Source organism: Necator americanus, chromosome IV (genome assembly GCF_031761385.1).
Source record: "Necator americanus strain Aroian chromosome IV, whole genome shotgun sequence".
Lineage (NCBI taxonomy): Eukaryota > Metazoa > Nematoda > Chromadorea > Rhabditida > Ancylostomatidae > Necator > Necator americanus.
In genome coordinates, this window is record NC_087374.1 from 615,107 (window position 1) to 626,817 (window position 11,711).

General features: G+C 39.3%; 2 protein-coding genes across 2 annotated transcripts; one reads left to right on the forward strand and one right to left on the reverse strand.

Moving 5' to 3' along the window:
- Window positions 1–677: 677 nt before the first annotated feature.
- On the reverse strand, window positions 678–2,126 carry RB195_000071 (uncharacterized protein; the record flags this gene model as incomplete). The annotated part of the gene is made up of 3 exons (XM_064196208.1): window positions 678–794; window positions 1,362–1,473; window positions 2,053–2,126. The coding sequence occupies 3 exons, from the start codon at window positions 2,124–2,126 to the stop codon at window positions 678–680; spliced, it is 303 nt and encodes a 100-aa protein (XP_064052089.1).
- A 370-nt stretch (window positions 2,127–2,496) lies between these two features.
- RB195_000072 (uncharacterized protein) lies at window positions 2,497–11,426 on the forward strand (the record flags this gene model as incomplete). Its single annotated transcript, XM_013443731.2, has 19 exons — window positions 2,497–2,701; window positions 4,036–4,170; window positions 4,271–4,431; window positions 5,100–5,215; window positions 5,312–5,379; window positions 5,446–5,596; window positions 5,652–5,773; window positions 7,797–7,870; window positions 7,934–8,022; window positions 8,832–8,923; window positions 8,989–9,107; window positions 9,652–9,729; window positions 9,823–9,879; window positions 9,967–10,070; window positions 10,170–10,263; window positions 10,362–10,498; window positions 10,574–10,730; window positions 11,013–11,179; window positions 11,273–11,426. 19 exons carry the CDS (start codon window positions 2,497–2,499, stop codon window positions 11,424–11,426), a joined length of 2,280 nt encoding a protein of 759 aa, XP_013299185.2.
- Window positions 11,427–11,711: the final 285 nt, after the last annotated feature.

The following is an 11,711-nucleotide window of genomic DNA, read 5'->3' on the forward strand; positions in this document are numbered from 1 at the left end:
CAAATCCACTTTTAGCTTGTCTGTGACGTACTTACGCTAACCTCTGATGACCAACGAAGGGGAAAATGTTCAATTTTTTTTGATAATTTTGTTTTACCGTTTGCATTCGCATAATTCGTATAAGGGTTTTGTTAACTCCTTCTTGACCACTTTGTCGGATGACAATAAACGATGTGGTTTGTGAGAGGTAGCTGATGTTTCAAGTCAGTATTTCCATCTTCTCTGGCAAGTCTGGCACGAATTTGTCGACCCCGGAAGGGAGTAATGTTTAACTGACAGTACGGCGGTCCCGAAAAAATGATCGAGCGTGTGGTCACAGCGGAACCTCCTGCCGACTGTGCTATGTACACTCTTTCATTTTCTCCAAGGGATAAATCAGGAGTACCTAGAGAAATACGGTCCCCTACAGTTTCTCGTTGACGTATTGTGCCGAAATTCATGGGAACAATTTAAGAAACTTTCATTGGTTTTGACAACGCTGTTTGAAGTCATCTTTACAAAAATTCGGGTTCAGTTTTTCGAATTTTTGGAAGGTTGTTGTCCCCATAGGGTCCATTTTCGGTTGTCCTTGATTACTGCTGTGATCCTTATTTTTTCAACGCTATTGGTTCCAACTGACTACAAGGCGAGAGCAAGCATGATTTCCGCAACACTTTATCTGATCAACGCGCCACCGTTTATCTGTTAAGATAAGAGAAGGACTCGAGGACGAGGACTTCAACCACATCAATACCGTTCTTAATCTCCCCCTCATCCGTTGATTGTTTCAACTTATCCAGAACAGAATCCAAAACCTAAAACTGTAGTTTACTTCTCGGATAATGACGTCAACAAAAAGGGAACTGCACGGATTTCTACAAGTTCTCGTTTCTAAATAGAGAAAACCGGTCAAGAAGGCCACAAGTGTGCTTTCGCCTCCGCCGTTTCCCTCCTTGAGCGCACGCGCTCCTCATCATTCGTATCAGGATTCGCCCGGTAACGGCGTTGTTGGCCCAGTTACGCGCACTTTGCTCTAATAATTCTTTTGACAAGTCGGTTGAAGATATACGGGAGAGTGTGCGGCGCAATGAGAACGTAGAACATGGTATGCGGTCAAGCAGTTCGTCATCGGTTCTGATTTCAGCTGCGTACGGAACATCCGTTGCACTAGAGGAGCCTGGCGACAGAAAAAGCTGCCGCATGAATGGAGTGACTGCTCGCCGGTGGAATCCAGTTGATCTCTCCACAATGTTTCCGACCCGTAACGCAAGGGGGTTAAGATCCCTAAAAACTGAAACACATGATGACTACAGGATCGGAATCTATGGGAAGAGATTCGAGCTGCTTAGTCATCTCCGTCTTTTCTTGATTATCCCACTCACGTCCTTTCTTTTCTTCTCCTTCGACGATGGTGGACGTGTCCTTATATCCTTATTCACTACGATTATCTTATGGGTTTTCGTTGGCAAATTGCGATGAATCTGACTGTCGTTACTGTAAATTTCTAGGATGTTAACAGATCAGGAACACACGAAACTCTCAGTCTCTTACAGAAACGAAAACGTAGAGGGAACTGTTGGAATACTGAGCTTTCAAATCCACATTCATTTTTGCTACGAATGTAAAAAGCTGCTTTCTTGCCTATTTTCATCATTAATCCAGCGTGCAAAGCTCTATTTCTTCAATTCTTTGGGCGTAAAGGGGTGCGTTGTCGGATAAACTGAGATCTCTACCTTCTCTCCTTCCGTTGGTTGTTCCTCTTACGTCCTCAGCCTACGTTCTTCCTTACTGTCCTGTGTGCAATGTTAGCGTATAATTCCAGATTTATCAAGACTTCTAACGCTTCTTAACATTAAAATGTTATTCTTAGTTTGTTGTTTTTTAACTTACAGTTCAGCATCACAACCGGAGTGTGTGGACGTTCGTTGTGGCTTGAGCTAGAGTTCTAGAGTCGCTCGGAGAATCCGTAAGAGCCTCCGAGCGAAAGGTACCCAACTCATCCTACGCCGTTATGCCACTTCAAATCCAACTATCACAGATCAGTGACTTCGCTCCGAATCACTCTGCATTTACCGTGATAATCGCAATGGATCAGGCCAACATCTTGGACGTTGAAGGGGACGATCGTCTGTGAGGGGGGCTTGCATTTCGAGGTAACGGGGTCAAGGTTCTTTCGAAGGCGCTCAAGGAAAAAACGCGTCGGTCCGCCCGTCTTGCTACGCGCGGCCTCCAGCGATATCTACGACGGGGTCTTATTTACCGTACTATTCCGGTGGCTGGTAGTGATTTGCCTCATCGTTAGTAGAATGACCTCCAAATTGTTAATGTTGTTTACAGTCACTCGAACGGTTTTCTACATCTTTGAAACACTCCACTTAACGTTTTTTTTTTTCAAATCGAATAGTTATTTTTGCTTGGTGCAGTTTTTGTGTCGTTTTGAATGCTTTATGAAAGAAGGTCAAGCGCCTCGATGACTCTGCCTCACTCCACAGTTCAAAGACATTCTCCGTTCGGCCAATGACATTCGAAAGTCTCCGATTCCGTCACTATCCCATGGGAGGACAGTTGTTCATTCCAGAGATGCTGCGAGCGGCAGCGCTAGTCCTGGCGCTTAGCTCTACGGCTCACGCTGTCTTCGAATGCTCCAGCCAAGAGACGACAGCGTTTGTGCGGATAGCTAGAGCTAGACTCGATGGAACTCCAGTGGTTGTTTCAACTGCCGGTATGTTTTTTGATTCCCACTTCATCATATGCCATTCCTATCGATAATGTTTTCCCTAGATTTTATTAAATGCTTAAGTGCTTCGTAAGACTGCAAATGAATTCTATAAAGAGAACGATGTATATCTTTAAAAAAACATCTTCTGTTTATTTTTTCACCTAAAGATATCTCAATGCAGTCCCTATCATATATCATAGTATCTCATGAGCAAGAAAAATATGTTAGTGAATACAATTAACTAATCCGAAAAAAAGAATAGGTCACATCAAATATGTTTAAATAACATTTGAAAAAACGTCTGCTTAAGGGTCAATGCAAATCTTGGGTATAGCTCAAAAAAATCAATTTAAAAAAAAAATTCGTTCTTTACTTTTTCGGATATTTTGCGATTTTTGTTCCCGTCATTAGCCGATTCCCGACAGATTCATCCGTAAAACTGAATATAGTGAAATGGCCGTAAATAATACGCCAACTGGACTACATCTTCACTTTTGCTGTTGAAGACTTAACCGAATATTACATCATCATTCATATATTTGTTTATTTGCTTATTTGTTTATTTGATCGCCTAATTCTCTAGTGCATTTAAGCTGCAACTAAAATAATGATTATTGTCCTTAGGCAGCTACGTTACAATTCGTCCTGTTACCATACTACTTCTGTTTATAATTATTTATTTATTTACATATATATATATATATATATATATATATATATATATATAAAGTTTCTGTTTGCACCCACATGGCAGCTGATTCATAATGTGGCATTGAATAGTTTTTATGTGCTGAGAAAATTGCTGATTTATTACAAAAAAAATGAAAAAATGACAGAGACATTGAGAAACTTGAAAAAAAATCTAATTTACATCTGAGGAGTAATACGCATAAACTGCTTTCACCATCTCCTGAAACCGTCTACGAATTAAATTAACCGTCATTAAATCCCAAAATTGGGTTGGTGAGTGGTATCATGTGCAATCCATTTTCTCCATGGTATTTACTGAATTTTATGCAGTTTTCATTCCATATACCGACCCTACGATAAAGTGATATGCTCCAGTCCTATAAATATACTGTATCAAATATTTCGAACAAATTAACGTGTTCGGCCACCGTTAATCTCAATGGGCTCAAAAAACACAGGAAGAAGATTAGTTGACAACAATTTAAAAACTAAATGATGTGAACTGAAGCATAATTTAACTTTCTCACATTCAAAAATCATTTACGATATATAATAAATTAAGTTGCTAATTTAATCGAAATCTCAATACTTTGCCCCTATTTTTTTGATGTAATGGTGGTAGATTCATCTAAGAAAGTATTATTCAGGTCACGACCTCACCTGTGCACAGTACTGTCGTAATAATATTGAACCTACAACCGGAGCCCAACGAGTATGCGCTTCGTTTAACTTCGATGGACGAGAAACCTGCTACTTTTTCGACGATGCCGCCTCACCGGCCGGTATCGTTTCGATTTCTACGGCACCAGTTCTTAATCAAATCACGCATGTAACAAAGAAAAAAAGTTTTCCAGACGTGATCATAACTGGTTTGTTTTTAAGGTACCAGTCAGCTGACCGCAAATCCCTCGGCAAACAATTTCTACTACGAGAAAACATGCCTGCCCGGTGTTTCTGCGCACGAAGCATGCACGTATCGTTCGTTCTCATTCGAGCGCATGCGCAAAACTGTTCTGGAAGGATTTGTCAGAAAGAGCGTACAGGTGAAGAGAAATATTGTGGTTTCTGGATATGAGATTCCGATTTCGAGGTGTTTTTCCCTCAAAACTTTCCCGTAATCCTTCGAACAATCACATTCTAATCCATTTCGACTTCTTCCACAGCTTTTAAACGACTTTTTATGAAAAATTATGGCCGTTGGTGACTCTCCGCTTTAGGTTTAGATTGAGTTCAAAGACATTATGAGATAGGAAGTTGTATCAACACAAAATGGAATTTTCTAGCCTTCAAAGAAGAATTCTCCCAAAATGTTTCTCTTATGACTTTTCAGTTTGAGGTAGTAAATTCCAACTTCGAATGAGATCGACAATTCCCTTAACTTTTACACCTTTACTCCGTATCATTTCCGGAGTAGATTTCGTTAAAAATTCTAATGACGTCCGAAAACGAGACCTATAGAAATTGGGGTTAATGTGTCGTGCGATTTCGCCACTTTTCAAATCTTTCAAATTCTTTTAAATAGAATCGGAATTATGTTTGACTTCAAGAATAGTGAGGAAATATCAGCAAAGACTCAGACTTGTGAGAACATTTGAGTTCACATAACAGAACTTTGCTCTAAAGGAGGCTACAAGGTGTCCTTCTACTAATTAAAAACTAAGAATTAGCCGTCATGAGAAATATTTTATTCGGGATCATTTTCTACTTCCAGGTGGCAAACAGGGAGCAGTGCTTGTCCGCTTGTCTCAAGGAGAAGGAGTTCGTGTGCAGATCTGTCAACTACAACTATGATTCCTATCTTTGTGAGCTAAGCACTGAGGACAGGAGGTAGTTCATTCCGTTGCTAAAAAAATATTTTTTGTTCCCTCACGCAAATGAGGAGCGGTCAGTAGAACCCAGTAGTGCTAACAATGTTCTTTACAGATCCAAACCCACACATCTTCGCATGGCTGATGGAGCCGTTGACTACTATGATAACAACTGTCTTTCTCGTAAGTTTGTTAGATTTCTACTTAATTAACCATTACTGATTTTAATAAAAAGCGGCTCATTTCTAGGACAAAACCGTTGCGGACCATCAGGAGGAAACCTTGTCTTTGTGAAAACCACTAACTTCGAGATTAAGTTCTACGATCACACTCAATCGGTTGAAGCTCAGGAGTCCTACTGCCTTCAGAAGTGCCTCGATTCCCTCAATACTTTCTGCAGGTGGGAGAGATTTCATTTTGAATTGAACTGATCAAATCATATGATTCTTTTGAAGATCTGTCGAATTCAATCCAACAGAGAAGAATTGTATTGTTTCCGATGAGGATACTTTCTCAAGGGCTGACCAGCAAGGCCAGGTCGTTGGCAAGGACTATTATGAGCCGATCTGCGTTGCAGGTAAACGGTTTAACGCTGGACACATTCTTTGCTCCACAATGAAATCATCATGTAGAAAACGATCGTTTCACTCTAAACGGAAATTTGGGTCAAGTGTCAACTTGCTGCGCAGCGAAATCGTGACCTAAAAGTATCACTGTCACCGTAACGAACGATAAAACATGCGCAACTCTGCGGTAAGATGAAAAAAATTCTTGTGGAGGGGAAAAATTTGGCATTTTTCTACAATCGGAACTTTCCATACATCTACTCTTTAATATCCTTTTACACGACACTAAAAGGCCAAAATAAATGCAAATTCATTTTTTGTGTCAATATAACCTGCACAATGAATATGCAAAAAAAATAATATAGTGGCGCCCGCTCTCTAATGAGTTGCACATCAGAAAAGAAGCCAAGGAGCACAATCGTTTGTCCCTGTCCCTGGTTTTCCGGGTTACTGACCAATTGATAAAATTCCAAGCAAGGTTTTTTTCCCATTGGATTTTTTTCGTTCTAATTTTCAATTTTTTTTCCCGCTCTGAGAACCACTGTTTTCTAAACATGAAATAGAACGCTAAAGAGATGTTTTTAATTAGAGCCTTGACCGAAACCTCAGTCTACTGCCACTGAGGTCTAAGGTTGCACTGAATTAACTTAGATTTCCATTTTCCATCGCAAAAGATTTTCTTCTCTCAAAATAGTAATAGATTTGAGATTAGTTATGCGATCTCCGAACACTTTACTGTGAAGCAATCAAGTAGTCTTTTCTTCAGAAGACGAAAAACTGAAGAATCTTTTAGTTTTAATCCATATTCTATAATATAGCGCCGTTGATTCTCCTAGAATTTCAAGAACCCTAGAGGAACGTGTCGTGAAGAGATAAGTCCTTGACGAGAATATCTCAAAAACGTAATTTTTTCGGACATTCCTTTCCATAAAGAAGCGTGAACGAGCAATTGAGTTTTCGCACAATCCCTTCGCATTCCTAAAGTCCTCTTCACGGTGGTTACGGTTAAGAGACGATGATTCAGTGACCGGTTTATTCATACACGATGAACTTAAATGGCAGTTTCGAAAAGGAACGTTCATACTTTCACCTGTGAATTTCAACATTGCTAAAATACGCGGACATTCCATTCCAGGTAAACAGTAGATGTCGTATCACTTCGTAATGTATGGTGCGAAGATGTACGATGTTGCAAAGTAGGGCAGTGGCGATGTGATCGAGAGATAGAGCGCTTTGACGTCCTTCACCCTCATCCGCTGGATCATGACCCAATACAACCACGACGCTCCTTTTTAAAAGGGAATCTTTGTGGAGACGAAAATTTTTAACAAAAAAAGTGGACAGAATCCTAAGAATTCATCAATACTTTTGGGACACTCCAATGTGTGGGGCTTCCAGATTCAGAATCGGAGAGATTTCTGAACGCGGCCTAAACAGTGACTTATGGGGGCCGACCGGTGCATCATATCAGTGTCCTTAGTCCTTGCGAACAGTCAGATCCGGAACCATCTTAGATCTTCATCGATCCTTGAAGGTGAAAGTTATTGATAGGTTTGATGGAATTCGAACCATCAAACTTTCAAGCACTGCGGCAATCACTTGGCACTGAGCTACACCTGTTTGAGACTAACAATTTCACCAGATTTCTGGTACATCTTCTGGATTTTCTCAAGTTTAATTTCTGAGAACTATTCTGCAACAAAACCACCTCCAACTACATCATGAAGTCATAACCTCACTTAGAAAGTCATAACCTCACTCAAAAACGAGAACTAAACCGAACAGCCCGATCTTAACAGTGCGCAACGTTATACCTTAATATCAGAAATTTCAAATTAAGAATAAGTTAAGAAATTAAGAAATAATTTTTAAGGCAAGAAACCAGGTAAAAATTTGACTCAAACCAAAAGAAGAAATCAGTTAAAATTAAAAACTAAAAATAATAAAAATCAAATCAATTGAATCAAAAGATCAGAAGATATGCATCATATTAGTAGCTTCGGGTGAAAATTCCTAATTCGAACATTTTTTCAGCTGATCTCTCTTCATCAACGTGCCGCCAACAAGCCGCTTTCGAACGGTTCATCGGCTCTTCAATTGAGGGAGAAGTAAGTGTTGAATCAGCCCTTTTGAAGATAAACAAATTCAAAGTAATAAAGAATTTATTTTAGATAGTAGCATCGGCTCAAGGTGTTACAATCGCGGATTGCATCTCGTTGTGCTTTCAGAATCTTAACTGTAAGAGTATCAACTATGACAGGTTTGTCCCGTTGCTTTATTCGAAGATTTACAGTTCAGTGGTAAATCAACTTATTCAATCAGAAAAATGTAAGGGAAAATGAAAATTATGATAATTGCGAGTGAAAAGTGGGCATACTGGATCGAGCGCAGTGGGTTGCGAAGTACTGTCGCAGATAAGATTTTAAACTCGAAGATTTTAATCCTATGAAATATGACAGAAAATTTGGTCAATTCTAAATTAATTTTTACCCCAGTAGCTTAGCAGATGCCTATGGAAATATGAAATTATAAAATTCACAGTTTTTTTTTTCTAATAAAAATTTATTTTAACCGTAGAAACCACATGACATTTCAAATCGCACACTCAATCAATCATTACGCAACAATTTTGGAATATACATGATCTATTAAGTGCTTTTATTATTCTCCTTTATTTTTTATTAAAACTTCCTGAAAATTCCTTTCCGATACAAAAGATCCCGTTTTGGATTGATAGACCTAAGAGTTTTTCTGTAATCATACTCTGCTTACCGTAGTTAACGGTGCGAATGCCAAATGTCGCACCACTGCAGATTAGCAGAACCTGAGAACCTGATGATCGCTTGATTTTCAAAACTTGTAATTTCGTGGATGGCAGTAGCCCTCGGTTGCACTCATAAACCGATACTGTCGAGCTTTTATACAGCACAAAATTTCCCAAGGCAATCCTCTTCAGCTAAGGGCTGTGGTCAGTTTACAGTGCGATGTTTCTGAAAACAATTTGGAAAAACAGATAGACGTGAATTCCATGAGTTCCATGAGAAGTCTTCCATGAATATCTCTATTCAGAACAGCATCTACTTGCTTCATCTACGCTGTTGGTCGTGCTGACGCTAACGTGAAGGCTAATCCAGCCATGGATTATTACGAATTCAATTGTGGTATGTGGCTAATTTTCTCTCATTCAAAAGCACTTTTCTTATCACTTCAATCTCGATTATTCCAGAATCACAGTTTGGAGGTATGGCTCTTTGTACTAATGAGGGAATTCGATTCATTGTCAACACAAAAGAACCATACACTGGCGCTATTTATGCCGCTGAAAGATTCTCTACATGTTCACAAGTAAGAATTAATAGTAATCAGTAGTTAATAAAACTGAATTAATTAATCAAGCAATTTCAACTTGATGGTCAGAACTATGTGGCGAGTAGTAAATAATCCTCTTTTTCTCACATCGTCCAAAGCCTGGTACTTACGGGATCCGATCCGAGTCCAAAAATAGTGGTTTTGGGACGAAGAGAAGAGAAGCGAGAAGATTGACCGCATTCCCTAATATCAGAAATCCTTGAAAATTTATTCCATAAGTTTTTTTGTAATTTCTTAGAAACTGACAAGAAGTTCTGACTATTTCAACAGTCAGTTTCGGATAACAATGCAATTATTTATGATCACATCTCCTATTGTTTATTTATTTTTTGTAATTTTAAATGTACAGGTTTTAGAGGTCTTACTTTTTTGATTCTATCTCATTTTTTTGAAAAAGCCACCCAAGGCAGATCTCTAAAACTTCTTCAGTACAAGAAAACACTACCATAGATTTCGATTTTTTTCCCTTTCTTTTGCCTCTTCCGAATGATTATTTTCCACAGGACGGATATTTTTTTAGGTCGTAGAAAATGCGAAGCAAATCAGCATAACATTTCCTCCACCTACTGTATCATCTGACTGTGGAACAGTTATCAGAGTGAGTTCATAACTCTTTTAGAACTCTAAGGAAAGAAAAGAGATGTTCTCGTTGAAAAATTCCTATCTGGTACTTCATCGAGTTAATTTTTAGGATGGAAAAATGGAAGCCCTTGTTGTCGTTTCTCTCGACGGTGTCCTCCCTCATCAGGTATGAAGAAACTGTCAAAATATACGGAATATGGACAGATATGGACAGATATCACCAAGATATTCCATAAATAAATTGAATTTCTAGGTAACTACTGAGTGGGACCGTTTCTATCGAGTATCTTGTGATGTATCCATGGATAAGATGACCAAGGAAGGTTCCGTCGTGGTCACGACTATCTACGAAGCCAGGTACATATTAGTCTAATCACTGGATCACCTTCATTGTTAAATTATCGTCACTTATCCAAGGAAGCATGATTTTAAAAAAATTGAGGATTTTCATTATAGCTCACAAAATACAACTGTTCTCGAAGTAGCTACTCCTCCTCCGGTCACGGCCGAACTCACCATTCTCAACCAACTTGAAGAACCGCTCCATAAGGTAGAAACACCGATAGTCAAGAAAAAACTGCGAGATGTTCACTACAACATTTGTCAACAACTCATTAGTTAGACTTTTCTACTCCACTTTTTTTACAGGCTTCCATTGGGGACCCTCTTATGTTAGTAATCACCTCAGAACAAGCTGGACCACACAATATGATGATCACAGAATGTACTGCTACCAGAGTCGGAGGCTTCGGAGACAGCGTACCATTTACATTGATTGAGAACGGGTATTTATTTAAATAATATGCCAGTAAATAAAAACACTTCTGCTGGAACATTACGGAAATCGTTTTTCTCCACAGCTGCCCGCGATATCCTGCTTTGGTTGGACCAGTGGAGCAGGACTTCGATAAGAATCGTCTGAAGAGTGATCTGCGAGCATTCCGTCTCGATGGCTCATATGATGTTCAAATCATCTGTTCTGTTATGTTCTGCGCGGGACCTAACGGATGTCCAGTGGTTAGTGTACCTCCATTTTCGTCAAACTGCGAGTTTTTAAGCGCAACTTTATGATTCTTTGGCATCCTCTGGCCCTAATTGCGTTTTCTACTATGACTTTAGTAATTGCATAGCTCAGTGTAGACTAATATTCAGTACATCGATATCTTTCCTTGATTTTCAAATCCTTTAGAGCTTTCTTGTACCTGTTTCTTTTTCCATTCCACTTCAGCTGCTGATCCAAAAACTGCGCAATATTCTTGCCTTCTTTTTAGATGTTTTACTCGTTCCGCTTCGTTTCAGTCGAACTGCCTCGATTCCGGAACTAACGAACTATTCATGTCACATGGACGAAAGAAGCGTTCCACACCCACCACTGAAGGTCAAACCGAAGAAACGCTCTCAGCTATCATTCGAGTTCTTGCAAAAGGAGAAGAGGAAGAACTCCTCTCAAACAATCAAACCACCAGGTAAAATTTAACATCACGAATGTTCTATGTCTCTCAGCTTGTGATTTGATGCGATCTATATGTAAAATATAAACTAAACCCAATCATTTTCAGCCTACACAACGTCGGCGACTTAGTCTGCATGTCAGAAACGTGGTTTGTATCTTCAGTCGTCTCCGTATCCGTGCTATGCTTGATCTTCTCTGCTCTAATTGTCGTCTGGGGATGTCACTCTCTAAACTCTGCAAAATCGAAACTACCTATGTAAAAAAACGAATATTCTTCGAACTTTGACGCTAGTATGGTGCCAATGTAGTGCAATTTTTGCACAAACTCAGCTGTCTTTCGTTGCGTTCATTCGTTTCGACCTTCCAAATGTTATGAATGCGAATTTCGCAACTTTTCTTCTTTTTACTGTGTTATTGGATCACCAGAATGGTGCTTCATCCGTCGTTATTTTCATTCAGTGCATTCGAACTTTATCACTCACAATGCGTGTTGCTGATTTCTCAACATTCCTTCTTTTTTTATATTTCAGTTATTGTTGTCCATG